This window comes from Castor canadensis, chromosome 5 (genome assembly GCF_047511655.1).
Source record: "Castor canadensis chromosome 5, mCasCan1.hap1v2, whole genome shotgun sequence".
Classification (NCBI taxonomy): Eukaryota; Metazoa; Chordata; class Mammalia; order Rodentia; family Castoridae; genus Castor; species Castor canadensis.
In genome coordinates, this window is record NC_133390.1 from 22,161,251 (window position 1) to 22,186,533 (window position 25,283).

The 25,283-nt window shown below is 32.5% G+C and overlaps 1 protein-coding gene across 2 annotated transcripts in view; it reads right to left on the minus strand.

The window, feature by feature from the left end:
- Positions 1 to 25,283, minus strand: part of Ncam2 (neural cell adhesion molecule 2) — a 463,114-nt gene that overhangs the window by 136,352 nt on the left and 301,479 nt on the right. For both annotated transcript variants that reach the window (XM_020153019.2, XM_074072870.1), the window contains exon 9: positions 5,537 to 5,687. In XM_020153019.2, coding sequence (XP_020008608.2) covers positions 5,537 to 5,687 — 151 coding nt within the window. The remainder of the gene's footprint in view (positions 1 to 5,536; positions 5,688 to 25,283) is intronic.

The window sequence follows — 25,283 nt, forward strand, 5'->3', positions numbered from 1 at the left end:
GCATTCATCATTCGCAGGTTATATTGAAGATTTAAATTCCTTTCAGTTGAACTTTGAAAAATAATTAAAATAAAATATGTTCATGGAAAACCTGATAAAAATTAAAAATGTCTTTTAGCAATTATAGATATCAAGTATTTTCTCCTGCCTTACATGAAATTCTGGTTATATACATAGAATAACCCTTCTTATTCAAAGGGCATTAATTATAGACCTGAATATCTAAGTGAAGACTCAGCTAAATCTATAATGTCTTCCAAATTACAATAAAACTGTTTACATATTTTACCAGGAAATACAGAAAAGAATTTCCAGGAACACTAAGTTTTTGCCTATAGATAGAATTGTCAACATGTACAATATTAATGAAAAAATTACTAAGTAATTTGACTGTGTGGAAGTCTAATACACTGAAGGGTCAAAACACTCACAATTTAAAGAACTTTTAACCATGAAAGTGATATATTTGAAAATATATAAATTATAAATTATTAAAGTACAAATGAAATTAGAAAAACAAATGAAAAGTAAGAAACAAATTAAAAATACTACTGAAAACATATGAGTTATTAGTTGCAGGAACTAGGCAACCCAAATAATTTCATGCTTTAAGGATGCATTAAAAATAGAATATAAAGCAAATTTATATTTATCATAGCAATATAATCCTTTGTTAGCCAATCTCTATTACTATAAGAATTTGAAACTGTGGAAAAATAAGTTAATAATAAAACTACCTGATGATTCTATAAAGGAAACAAAATCAGGTAAATTCTAAAGAAGAATGAAAACTTGTTCCCAGGGTTTTTTGTTTGTTTGTTTTATTCTATACAGGTTTTTTCCAGAGTGCAAGTTCTTGAAAAATACTATAAGTGTTCTTGAAAGATGAAACAGATCCAGGAGAGCAAGGCATACTTTGGAAAAGAGACACCACATACTATAGGTATTAAGTTTAATGCTAAAGAGAAATCAGAGAAACAAATACCAAAATTCCCTGTATGAAAATTCACAGATATCAAATTTATCACTCAGTAGATATAGTGCAAATATTTTAGAACATTTTAACCCATGCTTCATGAGGTAAAGGAAAATATACTCGAAATGAATGAACATGTAGAAATTCTCTGTAAAGAGAGAGGTAAAAATTATAGAACAGCATTGAAAATCTAGAGCTAAAACCAGTAAGTTCACTGTTTTGGTTCAACAGTAGAAAAAATACGACATGTAGAGTGAGTTAACCTAAAGGGGAAAGAACATAAGTGATATAATCTGAGGAGCAGCAAGTCAAAGTCTCAGAGTTGTCCCATGGGCCTGTGAGATAATTTAAATAAGGCCAAGGTATATAAGTACATTCCCAGAGATAAGAAAGACCTTAGCAGAAAAATATTTGAAGAAAAAATGACCCCAAGCTGCCTAAGTATATAGATAAACATGAACCTACAGACTGAAGATCAGCACACCTAAACAGCAATATTCAAAGAAAACCATCTCTAGACAAATTCTAGTTCATACTAATAAAAAACAAAGAGAAAGAAAATAGCTTGAAAGCAGCTAGAGAAAACTGATAAAAGGCATTCAAAGAAAAAACTGAAAATTGTACAGATTTCTCTTTAGAGACCTAGGCAAGAAGACTGAAAATACATCTTAAATGTCAACTCAGTATTCTTACCCTCAGAAACAAATAGAAAAAAAATACTCTCCAGGAATAGGGGCCAGAAGTTAATCTTTCCAGATGAAAAAAATTAACAATTCAACCAACTCAATACCAAACTAATGTGCAGTATAGGAAATGAAAAAGAAATATCTTTAGACTGAGTAAAAGTTAGAACTTTAAGGATAATGGTTAAGCAAGTGAAAATATATTGAAATGAATACATATGAAATATTTCAATCCAGTTCCTTAAAATACTGTAACTGCTTAAAACAAATATTATACTTTCAGATGAGATTATACATGAATGTAGATGTAATATATATGGCATTAAAAATAAAAAATTCAGTTGACATAACAAAAAGCACATGATAACAAAATTACAATATATCACAATTTGTAGAATACAATTAAAACATTATTTAGCCAAATTATTGAGTTTTTTTAAGGCTGTTTTAAAAGTTACAAAATATCTAAAATAAATTCCCTATGTTTTTTAGACAAAGAACAAAGTGAATCCAAATTGTACATACAATAAAAAATAAAGAAAGGAAATAATAGAGATAAAATATAAGCCTTAAAACCAGAAAACAGATGAGTCATAGAGAATAAAATTTACAAAACTAATAGCTAAGACTTTGGGAATGTCAACCAACTTGGCAAATCCTTATCAAAAGAAAGGAAAGTATTTTCAAAGAACAGTGGTTTATCAAGTAGATATATGCATAGATAAATAATGAGCAATGACCCCCAAAACTGAGCTCAAAACCAATCACAACCAACTGTAAAAAACGATATTCAGAGAACATGTGAGAAAAAACATGGGTGTAAAGCCTCAGTGCCTTGAGCTACATAATGATTTCTTAGAACACAAAACTTATGATGTATAAAAGTTTAATTTGGTTATTTGGAACTTGGCAAAATTAAGTGATTTTTTTCTTCACATTTGACTGTTTTTCATATTTGACTATAAGAAGCCAAAGAAATTACTTTTTCTTTTTGTAGAGCACAGAAAGTTTATCATCACATTAAAATAAAAAATGCTCACAAAATTGTTTAATATCCAACAATTGAGAACTAAAAGTGTCAATCAACTGATGCTAGATAAACTATATTCATAAAATACCATGAAAAACAAACCTTAAAAAATTATTAATGCACGTGCAAGTATGGCAGTGGAGGTGGACTGAAGAACTCCCCAAAGATAACTCACACAGTGAGAGGGAACATTTGAAAAAGCAGTTGATAGGGAGTTAATAACAAAATGTATACTGAACTCAGATAAAAAGCAAGGAAATACATAATGTAATTTTAAAACAAGCAAAGGAGCGAGGCAATGGTGACTCATGCCTGCAATATCATCTACTTGGGAGGCTGCAAAATAAGCTCCTTGAGATCAGGAGAATCATAGTTTGAGATCAGCCCTTTTTGAGGCAAAAAGTTTGTGAGCCCCATCTCAACTAACAGCTGGGTGTAGTGGCATGTGTCTGTCATTCCAGCTACAGTAGGAAGCTAAAATAGGAGGCTCTCAATCCCACCTGGCCTGGGCAGACAGGGATGCCCTGTCTTAAAAAATAACTGGAGCAAAAAGAGCTGGAGGCTTGGTTAACACAGTGGAGCACCCGCCTAACAAGTACAAAGTGCTGAGTTCAATCCCCAGTAAAGAAACCCCTTCAAAAAAGGGCAGAGGACTTGAAGAGAGATACCACTTCACACATGTTAAATGACTTTTGTCAAGGAGATGAACTATAAATTTGGAAAGGATGCAGAGAAAAGGGAACTCTTATATAGTATATTTTTGGTGGGAACAAAAATAAGTGTAGCCATTATGGAAAACTATGGTTTCCCCAAAACAATAAAAAATTAAATTAAATATGATCCAGTAATCCTTATTCTGGGTATATACCCAAGGAAATAAGTGAAGTGACTCTTAGAGATAGCTGCATTCCCATGTTCATTGCAGCACTGTTACAATAGCAAAGATAAATAAATGTACTAAATCGAAATGGCCACCAGTGGATGAATGGATAAAAAAAATCATATGTATACATATGTATTTATATATATATATATATATATTATATATATACACAAAGTGAAATTCTTCTGTCCTCAAAAGGGAGAAATCATTAACACATGAATACAACACATGAATGAACCTGAAAGACATATGCTGAGAAAAATAAGCCAGCTACAGAAAGAGAAATATTTGATAAAGTATAACTCAGAATCAAATGATGGTTCCTGAGGCTGGAGGAGTGAGGAGGGAGCAATGGGGAATTGTTGATCAAAGGGTATAAAGTTTCAGATAGACAGAAGGTTTTGAGATCTATTGTGTAGCCAGGTAACTATAGTTAATAATAATATATTCTTCACAGTAACTTGGGGGTAAATTTCAAATGTCTCACCATAAAACATGATAAATAGGAGTGGTGATGGATATCTTAATTAACTATTTTTAATCATCCCACATTGCATATGTATATCCAAACATCACATCATACAGCAGAAGTATGTACAGTTATGATTTGTCAATCAAAATTATATAAATATCAGGCTGGTGATTAATACAATTTTAAAATTATAAAATAAAATAATAATACCTCATGAGTTCATGTATAAAAAGTTCTTAACAATGTAAATTAAATTGTAATGATAGAAAAGTAGATAAATAGATATGGGTGTATGTGAAAGGAAGGTTAGGATACAAACAGGGCTCAGAAAACTTGAGAGTGTTGGAAAACTTTATCTTGATTTTATAGATGTAAAGACTGACCACATTTCACATTGCACTTTATTATATTTCAATAAAGTAGTAAAATACACTATATTTCTATTTCTAATTATTTATACTAATGTAGAATAAATTTATGTATTCTATTATAAAAGACAAAAATTTATGAAGTGTTTTAAGTTCCAGCAAACTCAGCTACAACAATATTTATGGAAAATTAATAAATATTATGAAAATCTAATGATAGTTATTTTTAATATCTAATTATTTTTAACAATGTGGGAAATTTTGTATTTTTTCATAATTTATTTACCTACACCCTCTAAAACAATGCAGTATAAAAGATTATCTCAGGATGTGTTTATTCCAATATAATCCACATATTGACACTTTTTCTTCATTTAAATTTATATTAAAAAGGAAAAAATTATTAGATATGCAAAATGCACAAATTAAATATATAAATTTCCAACATGAGTTGAGTTTATAAATATGTAATATAATGCAGTTTACCTACTTGGGTCCTTGATAAAACGTTATCTTTTTCTAGGCATTGTCAATAGGAAAAACATCCCATTTCATGTTTACTATTGCTTTCTATCAATATTAATGTGCTAAAAATGTTCCAATAGAAATGCATGTCAACAAGAGTGTCTCAAACATTACCACCATGACAGTTATGCTCTTTCCAGTATCAGTGACCCTCCATCACTGATGATCCATAAATAGTTGTTGAGAATGATGTTAAAGTTCTTCCTTTAAAATAATCCAACAAAACGATTTGAGTAAGAAATGAAAACAGTGTTTTTCTGAAGTACAGAACTACGTTATGTCATAAAAAACACACAAAAGTCTATGACTAATGAATTTGGACAATTACTGAAAACTAATAAGGCTGGGAGGATTCTGTGTTTGCGGTTAAATATTGCAAAAGACGAAAGTCACATTTTCAGGATGCATCGTTGAATGATAGCACTGTGAAATGTCCCATAATAACCACTAGATGTCGCTAGTAACTTCCTTTGAAAGGTCACATTCTTTCTAAAGCTATACATTAAATACTGAAAAACGAACTCCATATGCATTTTAAGAATTCATATTTTTTCAAAGCAGACAAAGTTGTATTAATAAACAAATTATAAATAACTTACATTCAATATCAAGGTACATGCTCTTTTGGTGCCCTCCAATTCTGCTTGCAGCTTCACAGTCATATCTCCCTGCATCTGACAACTTCGCGTCTGTAATATGCAGGGATGACCTTCCACGCTGCCCTTTGACTTCGATACGGCCATCTGGGCTCTGTTTATATTGATTCAGGAAGAAAGAGAGATTTTACTCTTGTTTGTGCAAAATGGTGACCAAAGTTAGGACATACAACGTATACACCTATAAATGAAAACAAACTCATGCCTGTGTTTCTTAAAAATTCCCAAATTAGTGTTTCTCAATTTTTGACTTACAGTTTATCCATTTTACTTGCTCACTTGCTTACAAAAACAGTGACAGGTAATCAATACTTTGACACAGATTTTGCCACTCGTTTATTTTTCATAGGCTCTTTCTTTTGTAAAACACTTGCTTGTTGTTTCTTGGAAGGATTTTGCTGGCTTCCAATTACATTCCTTGCAAGCATAAAGCAACAATATTGCATATTCAATTCTATCTAAGAAGTACATATTAAAATGAAATTTCTTCTGCAATTTGAACTCATATTCTGTCATTTAAAAAATATAACAAAATGTATGATTAATAAATCCCACAAAAATAATTCTTAGTTTTCATTTTTTGAGTGAGTTAAAGCATTGCTTGTAAGCAAAATTGGTACTACATGCATCATAGATAAATTATTAAAATATACTTTTCCCTCCCAAGGTTATGCTCGGGAAGTCAATAGAAAGAATATAGTAATTATTAATCTGATTTTCCAGGTATAATGGTTGAAATCAAGGAATTACTTATATTTCAAGAATTTATTGACTTTATTTTTAGTGGGAATTAGTGTATACAACTCAATTAGTGTATCTGAAATAATTTTGCTCAATTACTTAAACTTTATACGAGTCACACATAAAGAGAAAATTTATTTATTGAATTTTGTTTCATACAACCAAGAAATATAATGAAATCTTAACATTTTATAATTCATTATAAACATGTACTTTATAATACTTGAAGTGATTCTTTTCAATGAGTTTTTACTGTCTCAATTCTTCATAAAATATGGCTGGTGGAATGACACCAGTGGTAGAGTAGATGCCTAAACAAGAATAAAGCCTATTTGATACATTGTAAGAACCTTTGTAAATGCCACAGTACAAAAAAGAGTAAAGCCTGAGTTCAAGCCCCAGTACCACAAAAATGTATATGGAATTCAAAACTACGTTTTTAGCTGGAGACAGTGGCTCACAGCTATAATCCAAGCTACTCAAGAGGCAGAGATTAGGAAGATCATGGTTCAAACCAGCCCAGGCAAATAGTTCACCAGACCCTATCTGGAAAATACCCATCACGAAAAGGGCTGCTGAGCCGCTCAAAGTGAAAGCCCTGAATTCAAGCTCCAGTGCCACAAAAAACAAAACAAATCTTTGTTTTTATACAATAATAAAATGGCTGCTTAATTTCCATGTGACTGAAATTAAAGTTAATTTCAATACTTGTGTGAAAATTGCATCACAAAACTGTGCTGATTACTGTCACCATATTTTTATTCATATCAAAAGGCTACTTTGATAATTTTTCAAACATAAAGTTGACTAATTTTCATTTGATTAATTTTATTTGTCAATGCAGTTGTTATAGCCTCTAAAGTATTGTAGAGTTATTCATAGATTATTTAACATCAGAAAAATGGTCCTCAAAGTGAACAATTTAGACAGGGATTTCTAAAACAAAATGTGTTCCCCAAATATTAAATATAAGTAAAATATTAGCTAAGATTTTGAAAAAAATAAGGCATCATCTTCTGCTAACTTTTTAGATGTTCAGCTGCCAAATCTCTTTAATTAACTGAGGAAAAAAGAACAAATAGTGCATGAATTCATGAAGTAAAAATCAAAATGTGTAGGCCCAAAAGTCAAATCACCAGTTTTATTCACAAGGTAGCTAAGTAGTTTTTAATGAATAAATGGGTATTTTTTTTGTCTCTCCCTTGCAGTACCTCTACTCAGTCTAAGCCTGTTGAACTAGACTTCATTCTTCAGCACTTCCTTCTCTTGGCTTTCATGACATCACATTTGCCTTGTTTTCTTTGTTTCATGTCTCTCTTACTTGTTCTCTAATGATGTAGCATCTTTGCTTTGGAGTAATCCCTGGATCCTGGATGTTTTCTTTTTCCATTCAGTACACTCCACTTAGGCATGCTCATCCCTGCCCATATCTAAGCTGATGATCATTAATCATTCTTCCTCCTGACAAAATTCCTCTTTCCCTGGAATTCCTAAATCAGATATCTCATTTTCAAGGTATGACTTCAAATCAGCATGTCTAGGGGTTTCTTGTTTTCTATGTTTCCCAGGCTGGCTTCCTCCTGCCTTAGCTTCCTGAAAGCTGTGTTATGGATGTGCACTAATACACCTAGGGGTAGTACAGGGCTAAAATTATCACCACCACCTCTCACCCCATGCACACACACACTCAAGATAATCTGCTCTTTGTTTACATGAACAGAACTAACAAATATTTTCTTGCCCTATTCTGTACCATATACTCAGCCATGGTACACTTTCAGAAGTTTATTTATGTCACTATTGATTTATGTATTTTTTCTAAATGTTGAGAAATCCATCTGTCATCTTGCCTCAACATTGTCATTTTCCATGTGTAGCACCTGCGGTTCTTTTAACTGATCTGCTCTCTGCCTCACATGTTCTCTGTGTCTGGTTGAACTGTTTTGAAGAATATTGACAGGTGTCTCTGAGTTTCAGAGAGAACTACACTTTTACGCTAAATGTGACCAAGAAAAAAGACTTCCAAACTCTGTAAGACACTGACATATGCTTCATGTTTTTCTGACAAAAGCCATTCCAGCTGCAGAAAATATTTCTTGGGTTGCTTGGAATAAGTTTATTCTTAAATTAAAAATTCTTGTATCAACTTCATGAATATTTCATCTCCCCCTGGCTCTATAGTCATAAATATCATCAGCTCCTAAACAAACTCCAATCCTTCAAGTTTGATTTGTAAGGACTTCCATGTGTTGTAACCCTTCTTTCCAAAAACACTTCACAATTTGGGTATCATTAATTCCAATTAAAATGAATTAGTTATACTGCCCTGGATATATTGGACTTTTTGTAAGCATCATTCACAGACTTGCCTCAAATTATTTCACCTTTATCTCTTGCATATTTATGTGGCAAGTTCTTCAATCTTTTAATTTATTGGCCACATGATATTTCCAAGGCAGTCCTTTACTGCCTAAATAAATTACGGTATCTCATTTGAATTCCATGCTGTTATTGGGACCAATGTTTTTTATACTAAACTACTTTTAAAATTTCAGATTTCATCAGATAGGGTGATAATGTAGTTAAACAAATATGAAAAAAATGACTGTTCCTTATGCAAAATTAACTGAGAGTAACACATATAATAGGAAAAACTACCATAATATTTTTATAAAGAAATTAGTAAAATAGTAAAATTTACATGTAGTTGAGTTCTCCTTCAGCTATTCTTTACCATGGATTAACCATTTACACTAAGTGTTTTTACTACACTGTAACAACCAGATGTATTATTAGTAATGCAAACCAAATTCTTTACTTTGCATTAGGAAAAGATATTGTTCACTTATAGTACTGAAAAATAAAATTTAAGGTCATATTTTTCCCTTGAAAATAAGCACATTTTCTTATAATTATCTGTTATAAATTCTACAGTTTTTTAACTTGAGAATTTCTGTAGTATATGAAATCAGCATGCTATTAGCTGAAATGTTGATATTTGAAAGTTATTATCTAAAATTATTAAAAGAAATTCTGGAACAAACAAAAACTTTAAGAAAATACATGATTTGTTGGAAAATAAGAAGTCATTTTCAGATTTAATATTGGCTTAGACAGAATGTATGCCCTTGAGTGAAATGCCTTTACTGAATACTAAAGTCATTCCTTTTTATATCTGACATTCAAAGGACTCTCTCTCTCTCTCACTGTCTCGTTGTGTCTCTCTCTCTCCTACAAAAAAGCATTACAGATATCTGAAAGGAATTTCATTATATGTTGGCTTTGATTTGACACCTGGTGAGAATTTAAGAAATCTTATATTTGATTGAGACATGTTAATGAATATTTTAGCTGTCTACCTAGTGTTTCCAGGTTCTATCACTGAAATAAGTAAGACGACCAGAAAGCAAAGTATCTGCCTTACATTATAACCATACTTACCACAGAAATGCTCTGTCTTAAACCTGACTTGATGTTATAATCTTTACCTCCCTACAAGGTCCACTTAAGAACTCCTAATTTGAATATTACTTCAATGTTTTTATAAAATGATCGTGATTAGAGTTTGCTCTCCTTTCAAGAGTCCCTTAATCAAACATCCATGATAGGCATATTCCTAAATTTAGTAATGATTAAAATATTTGAAATTTAAATTTTTGGACAACTTAAATTATACAAAGTCACAAAACAGCCTTGTTTTATAACTTACCTGAATGGACATTTATTGTCAAATTTAGAAATCATCTTTTGTACAGACTATATGTGAGATGGCCAATATTCCCCATCTTTTTCCCTTGTTATACTGTGTCCTTATAAATTTTTAGTATCATTGATCTCTTTGGCTTTTTTAGATAAATATGTTATCATGTCACTTGATCATTCAACAATTATGTTGTATTTTTGTGTGTTTCCATGTATATGTGCATTTATTTTAAAATAAGATAGAACTGAGTATACAGTGTGGGAAGAACAGGCTATCCTTGGTGGAATTAAAATTGAATTGAAGGCAGCTATCAGTTTTGAATTACAATATAAATAACTTACATAATGGAGAAATACCAGTTTCATTTTGGAGGTAAGTAATAGAGGGATGTATTAGAGTCCAGGGAATATTCCCTGGAAAACCCACTGTGGATTATGATCCCAAAATGGTGAAAAAGAGGTGTGCCAAGAATTTGTGCCAGAAGACATTGAAAGAACAGAAGGAAGCCAGCAGAGGGCAGAAGACAGTGTGAACACAATTTACCTGATACAAGACAGAGAGTCCAGAGAATCCATGGCTAGTGCAGACACCCGAAAAGCTGTGCATGATTTTGCACCACTGCCTGTCTATTAATTGATTCATTCCTGATAGTATTTTCAACGATTTGGCCACATTACTTTTGTTAATTATGTTAATATTTTGGTGACCAATTCCTGAGCTTTAAAACCAAGGATTAAGCAGACATTCCTTATAAGGAATGTCATCCTTATAAGATTTTATATTTACTATTAGCATTGATTCTTTTTCCTCTGGACTTGCTCCTGGCTTCCTAATTTTATTCCTGGTTTTCACTGCTTGAACCGAACTTTTGTATAATTACCCTTCCTACTAGAAGTATAAATGGATATAATAGAAAGGAATTAGTGAAATAACATTTTGTAATTTAGGGAATTTCTTCACTAGGTCCTAGTATTTTTTTCTTCTCTCTGCTTAGAGAGAAGAACAATTGGTGAACAATTTAATCAATAAATATGAATTGAACATAATAACTGTTGATAACATACATGGTAAAGGGTTCTTGTTAAATACTATTCTAACTGTTTTGTTTTTATTAATTCACTCACTGTACAAAATAGCACTATGAGGTTGGGAATAATATTTTCATTTTAAGAAATGGACACAGAGGCCCAGAAACAATGAATAACTTACCTATGCCTTACAGGTTATAAGACATAGCACCTGTATATCCAGCTTGTGTGGCCCTGAAGTTCATGTTATAAATTATTTTGTTGTATTTCCCATTCCCTGAGCCAGAATTCTGACATTAAACTATTTATATGACAGTTATGTGATGGGCATTGTGCAGGGTTCTGAGGACAAAAAAATGGATAAAAAGGGCAAAGCCATTGTTTTCTCTGGTCAAAATGCTTATAAAAATTAAATTATAATTTATACTGGTACAGATAAAAATTCAGCAAATAACTTAAGTGGTGTACAGAGGTGAGGAGAAGTTTCTTATAGGTATTTCTGTGTAAACTGAAAGGAAAATAATAATGACAAGACAGGCACAGGACTGGCTACCTAATTTTCAGGGCTCAATTGAAAAATTAAATGTGATGTTTCCTGCTGAAAAGTCATTATAAATTTCAAGATGACATGAACAACACAATGCAGTAACCAAGGGACCCTTCTGAATCTGTCTCCCTGTGTATTTGAACAAGTTGCACACCCATAAAGTGAGCTCTGGCCGAGAATAACAGTAGGGAAAATTGGGAGGAAGTAGAAAGAAACAGTATGTTCAATGAGATGAAAGCAGCTCACCAAAGCTACCAAAATGAAAATGAGCTGGAGTGGAGTGAAAGATGAAGCATCTGAATACATAACACTCTGAAAAAGAGGTTCAAAAGCATATACATAAGACAATAAAAAGATGCTCAAAATCATTATGCATCAGGCAAATGCAAATCAAAACTTAATAGAACTTTGCACTCACTGGAGTAGATATAATAAAAAAAAACCACTAGCAAACGATGGAGAGGATGTGGAGAATTGGAACCCTCATGCACTGCATGTGGAGATGTAAAATTGTGCAGGTGTTTTGCTTTTTCTGTGGTTTATTTTTCAGTGCTGGGGATCAAATCCAAAGTCTTGTGCGTGGTAGATAGGTGCTCTACCAGTGAGATACATCCTCAGCCTGGTATGCAGGTGCTTTGGATCAAGACTCACAGTGTTTTGAATCATAAACAAAGAGTTAGTATGTAAATTACCAAAGATATCACCAAGAGAAATTAAAATGTAGGTCCTCATAAATGTTTTATATTATCACTCATTATGGCATTATTAATAACCACTGAAACATGGATAGGAATATGTATAGGGGAATAATTAGCAATAAAAAGAAATGGAATGATTACACCTGCTTCAAAATGGTTCAAATTTGAAAATATTGTCCTAAGTGGGAAATGCTTGCAGCAAAGGTCAAAGATCAGATGATTGGATTTAATTGTAATGGATAGGATAGGTAAATTTATAGATCCAGAAGTTCAGTAATGGCTTCCAGGGCTGTCAGATAAGTATGAGGTGATGGGAGATGTGAAGTGAGGGAAATGTTTTAACTTTTATTATGTTGATTATTCCACACCTGGAGGAATACACTAACAGGATTTTAATTGTCATTTTAATGGGTTAATTGTATGCTATGAGAATTAGACATAAGAATCACTCATGCTGCAAGGTGAAGGTTAAATCTGTGGTCTGAATGTTTATATTCCACCAACAACTATGTGCTATAATCCTAAACATCAAGTTTATGACATTATGACGTGGAGCCTTTGGTAGCTGATTAGTTCATGAGGGTGATATCCTAATGATAAGAATTAGTGCCTTTTAAAAAAAAGACCCCAATTATCAAGCCTGCCCCATATACCAAATGAAGACAATTGAGAAGACACCATCTCTGCAACAAGGAGAGTGCCCTCAACTGCTGCCTTTGTTACACTGCTGGTCCCTTTGTCTTTGCATTTTCAACCTTTAGAACTATGAGAAGTAAATTTCTGTTATTTAAGCCACTGACTTGATGGGTCCGAGATAAAGTGTTAGGGAGACTCACAAGAAGAATTTCACTATTAATATCTTAAGGAAAGATAGTGGTGGTGGACACGAAGCAAAATGAGTAGACTCCAGAAACACAGGGAATTAAAACTGACAGTGTTTTATAATGTCTTCATGGGGAAGAAAGGAGGAAAGTAAACTTTCCAGGTTTCTGTCACAGATCCCTAGGTGGGAAATATTATCTGTCATTAGCAGATTTTTATATGTATTAAAAATCATACCTATGCATGCATACTTTCATATTTTAATATAATCACCCATATATTAGTAATTTGCATACATTCTGTCCCATATTACATATTCAGTACTTTCAGACTAATATATAAAATTAAAATATAATGGTAATGAAAACTAGAAGAAACCTTTCAGAGATTTTTATTCAGCAGTATGAATTTCAACTCACAGTTATTAAAATGCTGGTATTCAAAATGTAGCCTGATATTTCATATACAAGATGGATGTGCTGCTTATTTTAATGTAGTAGGGAAGAACATAGACTGCAGACTCTGACTGGGTTGATACCATACTGGTTGTGCCACCTCACAACCTACTGGCTCTGAAACATGGAGACAACCCTTAACTTAGCTATACTGGATTTCCTTTTCTGTATAAATGTTATAATAGGAGTACAGACTTTCACATGGCTGGTATTTAGAGTAAATGAGTGAATATTTGCTAAGAGCTTAGGATCTGTTGAGTACATGATAAACTTGTACAAAATATCTGATATACAGATCTAGCAATAAACATATGGGTTTTATAAAACTATCAACTTCATTTTCTTTCTGAAAATATTCTGCACATATTTTATCACAAAGAGAAATAATGACTCTCACACCTTCCATCCAATGACTAGTGCATTATTGCAGCTAGAATTTTATCCTTATCTCATGAATTACATGTATACTATTTTTAAAATTTTGTTAATTTACAACAGGTAAGATATTCAGTAAAGGGGAAAATATAATCAGGATAAATGACTACTTTAGAACAGGAAAATTACAAATACAAAGTGATAAAAAATTTCATTTAATCCCATGTCCTTGAGATCATAATTACATATTATGGTCATTCATTGACGTTCTAAGTTCTAAGGAGAATAAGGAGAACATGCTTGTAGTATGTTTGACTATAATATTGTCATAAATGTTGTTTACTCAAACTGTCACAGTTTTTTTGAGTGAGTTTGCATATTATTTTAACTGAATAAATATTTGATATGATGGTTATTTAGAAAATTCAAGATATGTGGATTGAAGCCAGACATACATGTGTACAGGAGACAAGCAGTACTTAGAAAATCCCACCAATTCAAGCTATCTGCCTATGTAAAATCTCAATGTTTTCTCAAAGGTTAAGATATGAAGAATAATGGAATGATTTTTGACTCCCAACTTTCATGTACATCCTTTATAAATGAAAAGAAGAAAAGCAAGAACAAGCTTCTTTTAAGAAAATTTTTTAAAAAGAAGCAAAGAAGATCATATCTTGAGGTGAAATTTAGTTTCATGTTACACAATAATGTGTATAAAGAGCATAAATCTAAAAGAATGAGAACTTTTATATTCTGAAACTTCTTATTTAACTTTCCTCATAACTTAGGTAGATGTATTATGACAATTTACAACACATAATTGAACTCAACTCATGAAAACTGATATCGTTTTATTAAACCATGTTGCTCTGAAGTAATGCAAATAGTCACCAACAAATACCCAGGAAGGCATAGATCATGTGTGTTTCAAAACCCTGAGGAAGCCATAGGTCATGTGATTCAATGGTGTTTAATCCAAAATACTAAATGCTTTATTTTTTAAAACAAAGATAAAAAATTCTCTGTTGGAAAAGAGGTGAATTGCAATATTATAAATATTACAATTTGAAGGATAATATATTGATAACTATTGAATCTTGGTGAAATATACATGGGTAACATTATACTAGTATTTAATCTCACTTTAAAATTGCCTTTTATATTTTATCACGGAAAATGTGAAACACCACATCACAGATGTGAATGATTCCTGAATCAAGAAAACATGCAGCAGGTCAGAGCCCTGATTCATGTCCAGAACTTGCTGCTACAAACCCACCCAAAACCCCAGAAGTTTATATATTGAAAAGACACTGAGATTTTTAATTTTATTCATATGTACACACCCCCTCCCTTAAATACCCACCCCTCACCCTCCTTTACCCACCCCTAACCCCTTGCTACCAGGCAGAAACTATTTTGCCCTTATCTCTAATTTTGTTGAAGAGAGAGTATAAGCAATAATAGGAAGGACCAAGGGTTTTTGCTGGTTGAGATAAGCATAGCTATACAGGGCATTGACTCACATTGATTTCCTGTGCATGTGTGTTGCCTTCTAAGTTAATTCTTCTTAATCTAACCTTTTCTCTAGTTCCTGGTCCCCTTCTCCTATTGGCCTCAGTCGCTTTAAAGTATCTGTTTTAGTTTCCCTGCGATGAGGGCAACAAATGCTATCTAGTTTTTTGGATGTCTTACCTATCCTCATACCTCCCTTGTGTGCTCTCGCTTTATCATGTGATCAAAGCCCAATCCCCTTGTTGTGTTTGCCCTTGATCTAATGTCCACATATGAGGGAGAACATATGATTTTTGGTCTTTTGGGACAGGCTAACTTCACTCATAATGATGTTTTCCAGTTCCATCCATTTACCTGTGAATGATAACATTTTGATTTTCTTCATGGCTGCATAAAATTCCATTGTGTGTAAGTACCACATTTTCTTAATCCATTCATCAGTAGTGGGGCATCTTCACTGTTTCCATAACTTGGCTATTGGGAATAGTGCTGGAATAAACATGGGTGTTCAGGTGCCTCTGGAGTAACCTGAATCACATTGTTTGGGTATATCTCCGACTGTGGTATTGCTGGATCATATGGTAGATCTATGTTTAGATTTTTAAGAAGCTTCCAAATTTTTTCCAGAGTGGTTGTACTAGTTTACATTTCCAGGGCTGGTGGAATGGCTCAAGTGGTAGAACATCTGCCTAGTTTACATTTCCACCAGCTGTGTAAGAGGGTTCCTTTTTCCCTGCATCCTTGCCAACACCTGATGTTAGTGGTGTTGCTAATGATGGCTATTCTAACAGGGGTGAGGTGGAATCTTAGTATGGTTTTAATTTGCTTTTCCTTTATTGCTAGAGATGGTGAGCATTTTTTCCTGTGTTTTTTGGCCATTTGCATTTCTTCTTTTGAGAAAGTTCTATTTAGTTCACTTGCCCATTTCTTTATTGTTTCATTAATTTTGGAAGAATTTAGTTTTTTGAGTTCCCTGTATATTCTGGTTATCAATCCTTTGTCTGATGTGTAGCTGGTAAATATTTTCTCCCACTCTGTGGGTGGTCTCTTCAGTTTAGAGACCATTTCTTTTGTTGAGCAGAAGCTTTTTAGTTTTATGAAGTCCCATGTATCTATGCTATCTCTTAGTTGCTGAGCTACTGGGGTTCCATTGAAAAAATTCTTGCTTATACCTATTAGTTCCAAAGTATTTCCTACTATTTTCTGTACCGACTATAGAGTTTGGGGTCATATATTAAGATCCTTGATCCATTTTGAATTAATGTTAGTATGGAGTGATAAACATGGATCTACTTTCAGTTTTTTGCAGACTGCTAACCAGTTTTCCCAGAAGTTTTTGTTGAAGAGGCTGTCTTTTCTCCATCATATATTTTTAGAGCTTTTGTCAAGGATAAGTTGGATATAGTTGTGTGGCTTCATATCCAGGTCCTCTATTTTGTTCTACTGGTCTGTTTTTGTGCCAGTACCATGCTTGTTTTTATTGCTATTGCTTTGTAATATAGTTTGAAGTCGGGTATTGTGATATCTCCAATGTTGTTCTTTTTTACTCAGTATTGCTGTGGCTATTTGTGGCCTCATGTGTTTCCATATAAATTTAACAGTAGATTTTTCAATCTCTTTGATGAATGTCATTGGGATTTTGATGGGAATTGCATTAAACATGTAGATTACTTTTGGGAGTGTAGACATTTTTACTATGCTGATTCTACCAATCCATGAGCATGGGAGATTTCTCCACTTTCTATTGTCTTCCTCAACCTCTTTCTTTAGAAGTTTATAGTTTTCCTTATAGAGGTCATTCACATCCTTTTTTAAGTTTACTACCTAGGTATTTGATTTTTTTGAGGTTATTATAAATGAAATTGTTTTCATATAGTCTTTTTCAGTTTGTTCATTATTAGTGTATAGAAATGCTAATGAATTTTCTATGTTGATTTTATATTCTGCTACCTTGCTATAGCTGTTGATGGTGTCTAGGAGCTTTTGAGTAAGGACATTGAGATTTTGATAACATTTATATACTAGGCTTATCCCATTAAAAGTCCACTAATACATAGTATTTTGTTTCTTTTACTAACAACTGATGAAAATTAAGTGGGAACATCCAGGTTCAGTGTTAGGTACATAATAAATCCAATAATCTGCAATGTAGTTCATAACCAGTGTCCAAGTCATTCAAATTATAGATGAATGAGATTTGTCAGAACAATACAACAGTTACAATACCTACAAGAAGTTAAAATGACATATTGTGAAGTGCTTACAAAAATGCCTGACCTACAGTATTAACTCTGGTCATTACACTTGTCCTTTACTCTGTTTTTCACATGTCGCATAAAACACTGTATAGAAATTGTATCATTTGTTTCTCTTCTCTTAAGATTATTATGATATAGGTTCATGGTATTGTAAATTATGTCTTATTTTTGCTGTCATTGTTTAAGGTCAAAGAATAAATTGGACCCCTATTAATTCATTGTGAGTTCCCACTTAATTCTGAAAAAGTAATGCATTTGTAATATACTGCCTGCCTTTCTCCAAAGGTATAAGTATTCGACTGTCTACAAAATCATTAGTTGTTTCATTTTTATGGAACTGATGACTTAAAACGAAAGTACCTCGTAATACTTAAATGATTTTTTTCTTGTTAAGAAATTACATCATGCTAAATACAAATTTACATATCTACATCATTTGATATATAAGCACTTTATGTAGCTAATGTGAGCGATTATTGTCAGATAAACAGAGTATTATTCAAATATACTATCCTATTTGAATATTAGGCTACACTGGGTGTCTCATATACTTTATTTTATTGACTCGTAACCAAATATGGGATGGACATTAAAATTAGGTAAAAATTGTACCAGTGTAATTGTGCCTTAAATTTTCCTCAGGATGTATTACTGCCTTACTCACATGCTATTAATTAATTAAATTAACTTCAAGAAAAGAATCTATACTTTTTGGATATATTTGAAATGAATATAAACACAATATTATCCATCAAACATCAGTATGAAAACTATAATATTATCAAATCACTTTGCTACGCATACAAAGTTGCAAGTAAGATACTGGTGGTTGAGAGTTAAAGAGATGGATAACAAATAGATGAACTCTATGGGGCTGTTTAGATCAGCCTGGGTTTTCTTTCTGTTTGACTGATTGGAGGTATATAAAGTATCCATAAGAATAATCAAATTAGTTGGCATTAATTTTCTGCATTCTGCAGATGTCTTAGTGTCACAACATATAAGGAACTCACAATACTCAATAGAAAAATCACAAATGACACAATTACAAAATTAGCAATAGAATAAAAAGGAGACATATTTATGGGTATATGAAAAATGAAAACATTTTGAATCATCAGAGATATGCACACCAAAATCAGGAGTTAACCTCACTCCAGAAAATAGAAGCATAAATAGGAAGATGGTCATCCAGGCCTGCTCTGGGAAAAATATGAAATCCTGGCTCAAAAATAACCAAAGCACAAAGAGGCTTGGGATATGGTTCAAATGGCAGAGTGTCTGCTTAGCAAGCACAAAGCCTTGAGTTGAACCCCAGTACTCCCAAAACAAAAACAAGTGAACCAAACCCAGCCATCTAGCCATGTTTCCAAAAATGTGGAAAAAGGGATGAAATCATTATAACCTCCAGTAATTTTGTCACCTGCTCTCTCCTGCTTCTAAAGCATGTGGATGAGATTTATCACTTGTCCCCAAAGGAGCTTTTCATTGTATAAATAATTAACTCACAAATTAATTAAAGAGTTATATGTATTGCTTCATCTGTTTGTCTGCAGCTATATGGGTACACCACCATTATCTTAATACAATGACTGTGTTTTGTTTTAATTATCAATGATCCTATTACTTTAGTGGGTACAGTAAAATTTATAATTAATTGCAAATATTCACACAGTGTTTCAAACACTATCAATTACTACACTATAATTATAATGTTTTATGTATGTTTTAAATTTTAAATTAGTTGCTTATTGTGTGAGTTAAATAATGGTGGGCTATATATTACCTGTACAGTCCAGCAATTAACCTAAATAATATCATAGTTAATGCCTGTTAAAAATCAATAGCCAATCACATTGATTTCAGTTTGGCAGTTCAAAGACTCTTGGCAAAAACAAATATAATTAGAAACTGTAATAAACACATCCAATGCCATGAATGTTTGCAATATATTTACTATATATTACTATTGAAAATGTGTCCTTTTTTTCCTAGATGGCCTACAAAGGTCAGGGATCCATGGAGGAAGTATGAAACTTCATTTGGCTAATGTTTATTTATTTTCCTTATAAGGAAAAGAAGATTAACAGGGATTAGAACCTTAGGCTACTTGTAGAACTATGTAGTTAATAGCTGTGAGTTCTAAATTATGTTAGAATACTGAAGGTTCTTGACAGTAAAGTTATGTTATCCCACTTGTCCGAAGTGGAGCCAACTCATTATTTTGATAAGAATAATGTGGACAAGGTTATGTATGTTGCAATAAACTAGGAAAATTATAGCAATAGCTTGAGGCAATAGAAATAGTTGCTGAATGATGATCATATTAGAATGAATTTATAGTAAAATAAACAGAACTTGTTCAAATATTGAAAGTAAAATAAACAGGACTTGTTCAAATATTGAAAGTATGCATTTTACCAGACCAGAATAAAAATGACTGCAAAATTTGTAGCCATTCTAACTGGAAGGAAAGTGTCATCATTAAATGAAATTAGGATGAATGAGGAAAAAGCAGGCATGTATGAAATTATTCAGAGTTGAAATGGATAATTTAACATTGCAATGTTTATTTTACATCCAAATGGAGCTGTCTTATAGGATAGAGAACACTGGCAGTGGATAGGCCCATGGTTGAAACTTGAAACTTCAAGTATAAGCTGGTAAGTAAAGCCATGGAACTAGTAAGAACATCAAGGATATGCACATAGAGATTAATATTTAATTTGGTTCTTTTTGTTAAGTTTTTTATTTCTTCAGGTATTGTGTATATTAATCTTACATCAGATGAATAGTTGGCAAATATTCTCTCCCATTCTATATGTTTACTCTACTCCATTAATCATGTACTTTGCAGAAGTTTCTTAGTTTGATATAACCTAATTTGTCTATTTTTCTTTTTGTTTCCTGTGCATTTTATGTCCCTTCCCATTCCATTTAGAATGGCTATAAGCAAAAAGACAAAGGAAGTTCTGATGATTCTGTGGAGTAAATTACTACTGTTACCATGGAGAACAACATAAAGGTTCCTCAAAATAATGAAAACAATGAAAAAGAGGTTCCTTATGTTTCAACTCGCTTCTTTCTTTTTTTTTTTTTCATTTATTCATATGTGCATACATTGTTTGGGTCGTTTCTTCCCCCTTTCCCCCAACCCTTCCCTATTTCCCCCACAGCCTTTACTTCCAGGCAGAACCTGTTCTGCCTCTTCTCCAATTTTGTTGAAGAGAAGACATAAGCAATAATAAGGAAACATAATGTTTTTGCTAGTCTGAGGTAAGGATTGCTATACAGAGAGATTCCTAGCATTGCTTCCATGCACAAGTGTATTACAACCTGAATTGGTTCATCTCTACCAGACCTCTTCACTACTTCCTGGTCACTTTCCCATATTGACTGCTGTCATTTTAAGGTTATGATATTAGCTCCTCTACTGTGAGCACATCAAACACTTTCAAGTTTTGGGTTTGCTACCTTTCCCAGTTCCTCCTATATGTGTTCTCCCTTTAGTGACCCATGTCTAATAATATTACTGCATTTGTTTCAGTTCTAAAGTCCGCATATGAGGGAGACCATATGATTTTTCACCTTCTGAAACCTGGCTAACTTCGCTTAAGATGATGTTCTTCAGCTCCATCCATTTACTGGAGAATGATAAGATTTCATTTTTCTTCATGGTTGAGTAAAATTCCATTGTGTATAAATACCACATTTTCTTAACCAATTCATCAGTAGTGGACATCTTTGCTATTTCCATAACTTGGCTATTGTGAATAGTGCTGCAGTAAACATGGGTGTGCAGGTGCCTATGGAGTAACCTAAGTCGTATTCCTTTGGGTATATCCCTTGGAGTAAGATTGCTGTATCATATATGGCAAATCTATGTTTAGTTTTTTTAAGAAGCCTCCATATTGTTTTCCTTAGTGGTTCTACTGCTGGTTCCCACGAGCAGTGTATGAGTGTTCCTTTTTCCCCACATCCTCACCAAAATTTGTTGTTGGGGGTGTTTTGATGATGGCTATTCTAACAGGGGTGAAGTGCAATTTTAGTGTGGTTTTGATTTGCATTTCCTTTATAGCCAGAGCTGGTGAGCATTTTTCCATGTATTTTTTGGCCATGTGGATTTCTTCTTTTGAAAAAAGTTTTGTTTAGTTCAGTGGCCCATTTCTTTATTGGTTCATTGATTTTGAGGGAGTGAAGTTTTTTGAGCTCCCTGTATATCCTGGTTATCAAGCAACCTACATGTTCAACACAATTCTCTTCAAAATCCCAGTGACATTCATTACAGAGATTGAAAAATCTATGCTAAAGTTCATTTGGAAACACAAGACACCATGAATAGCCAAGGCAATACTCAGCAAAAAGGGTCATGCTGGAGTTATCACAATACCTGACTTCAAACTATATTGCAGAGCAATAACAATAAAAACAGCATGGTACTGCTAAAAAAACAGATATGAAGACCAGTACAACAGAATAGAGGACCTGGATATGAATCCACACAGCTATGCCCACTTTATTTTTGACAAAGGCACCAAAAACATATAATGGAAAATAGACAGCCTCTTCAACAAATGTTGCTGGGAAAAGTGGTTATCTGTCTACAGAAAACTGAAACTAGATCCATGTTTATCACCCTGTACTAGTATAAGCTCAAAATGGATCAAGAACCATTAATATCTGACCAAAAACTCTGAAGTTAATATAGAAAAGAGCAGGTAATACTCTGGAAGCAATAAGTATAGGCAAGGACTTCCTCAATAGAACCCCAGCAGCTCAGCAACTAAGAGAAAGGATGGACAAATGGGACTACATGAATTTAAAAAGCTTTGGCACAGCAAAATAAATGGTCTTTAAACTGAAGAGAGCACCCACAGAGTGGGAGAAAATATTCACTGGCTATACATCAGACAAAAGACTGATAATCAACTCTGTATACAGAGCCAAAAGAAACAAAATAATCAAACCATTGGCATACCTACATTCCAATGTTTATTGTTCCCTGATTCCCAATAACTAATATTTAGAATCATCCTATATGTGGTATTAATGCATGAATTAATAAAGAAAAATTGACATATATGAACACTGAAATGTTTGGATATAAAGGAGAATGAAATCCTGAAATTTCCTGAAAAATGGATAGAATTGAATGATAATAAGTTAAATGAAATAAGCCAGAGGGAGGAAATCAAATGCATCATACAGTCTCTCATTTGCACAAGTTGTAAACATTCACATAAAATGAGGAGGAGTGATCAACAGAGGCTGAGGAAGGAAGGATATAGGGAAACTGGAGACAGGTAACAAAAGATGGAATGAAGAAATTCTGTTGTTCTGTAACACAGTGGGATTATTTACTTCCCAATAACTTACTATATGTTTTATGAAAATCTAGAAATAGTTAGCTCAATGGCTCAAACAAATAAACAATTAGGAGAGGGAAATGCTAATTATTCTGGCTTGATCAGTGAGTACTGTACTCATATGTTGAAAGATTCTATTGTAATCTATTCATACATAAAACTAATGCATGTTAATAAAGTAATATTTTTAAAAACAAAATAGGCCAGGAAAAGAAGGATGAATCGTTGATTTTATAGCAGTAAGTTCAGGTGAGCTAGTAAATGTGTAGAAGAGGCACAGTGCTAAATTTACCATAATTAATGGTTAACAAGAAATGTTTCAGGAAAATAAAAATATTAACTGCTGAACTGAAGTAGTGATTAATATAGTAAACAATGTAATTTAAACTAAGGATGAGAAGTGGGCTAAGTGCATGGTATGGACGAGGAGAAAGATTGTAGGATCCATAAATACTAGAATTATATTATTCCTTGCTCTTTGATAAGCTATAAATCATATTTAATAGATGCACTTTATTTATGCATCTAAAAGTATCTACCATCCACAAATGAACCACCTAGAAAATAAAATGTGTGCAATAGATCACAGAAAAAAATAAATATTATACCAAAAGATAGATCACAATAATACATATCATGGCCAAGAAAGAGTGTGTAAGAGTTGTTTTATTTGCCAAAATAAACACTAGCTGCTAAATACATGGCCAATAAATTGAAGATCTTGTTTGCTATATATTATTTTAATTTGTTATATGATAAGCTATGAGTCAAGAGCAATGAGGGAAACTGGATGATTAGCTCAATGGTAATATGTTTGCCTTCCCTAGCATGCATAAGGCCTTTTGTTCAATCCCCACCATGGAAAACCAAGAAGCAATGAAGGTATTACAATCCTGTGTTAGGACAGTGTTCATTTCATTGTAATGTTTTCAATTTTCTTCATTTATTATCATGTTAATATTTTATTTCAAGTACTTGCATTTTTGCATGCTTAAGCTTGACAATGGAATTCATCAAATGTATTTTTTTGCTGAGTTCATTAGAATATTTACTCAAACATACTGTATCTGCTTATATAGAAATATATTCAAATTTACTTTTCAGATATATGTGTTTAAGAAAATTATATACAAATGTCCATAATGCTCTATATACACTCATTCACATTTATGTCATCTTATTGCTCAAATTTAACAGTATTCACTTAATGAATGCATTCATATTTCAAAATTACATTTACCAAAAAAGTTATTTTTGTTAATTCTAATATTCAAGGATGTTTGCTGATTTCTTCATAACTAAATGTACTTCTTTATTTCTAGTAGTAGATTATATCATAAGAAAAAGGAAATGTCAACTAAATTCAATAGGTAGGATATGATATTTACACAAAGTAAGTAATATATTTTGTGCTCCAAACCCATATTAATATCACTTTTCATGTATGAATTTCATCTTTAATTAAACAACTATTACAAAATAGTGAATTACTATCATCTTACAAATCTAATGACAAGATTTTTTAAAATTATTATAAATTTTAAAAATTTAAAAATCCATAAATGATTTTTTTAAAGAAAAATGACATTTTCATTTAAAAATTTCCTAGAATTCTTTAAAAAATAGTTCTTAAAAGGACATGTTTAACATATGACTGGGCTTCTTTGATAATCTTTATTCAAGCTGTGGGCTGGAAAAGATTTCAGAAAGTTGTAAATGATTGAAAACCCACCTCTCAGCAAGCTCAGAAGCATCAAGGAAGATTTCCAGCACAGCTAATTATATTCTACCACCTACATCAGATGGGGAATGGAAGTATCCATTTTGCCTATTGCCCAGCAGGGACCTATATTATTGCTCTCAGAGCACTAGCATGAAAAAATGCATTAGGTAGATCTTAAAAGTGTCATTCAAATAAAAAATACTCAGAAAAGCCCATTATCTCTGGAAAGGAAAAAAATACAGGTGCTAAAATCTACAGGTGCCACAAGTTGGAGTTACACTCTTTAGCATTTTTCTGTACAATGTGAAATTGACTCTTTTTTTCTAGTATAAAGACAGTACCAAAGTAATCTTATTTTTCCTACTTGCTGAGTTACTTGGAAAAGCTAAGTATAAAAAGGATGTTGGAAATACATGACCACACTATTTAGTAGGGTTATTAGAAAATCATAAATTGAGA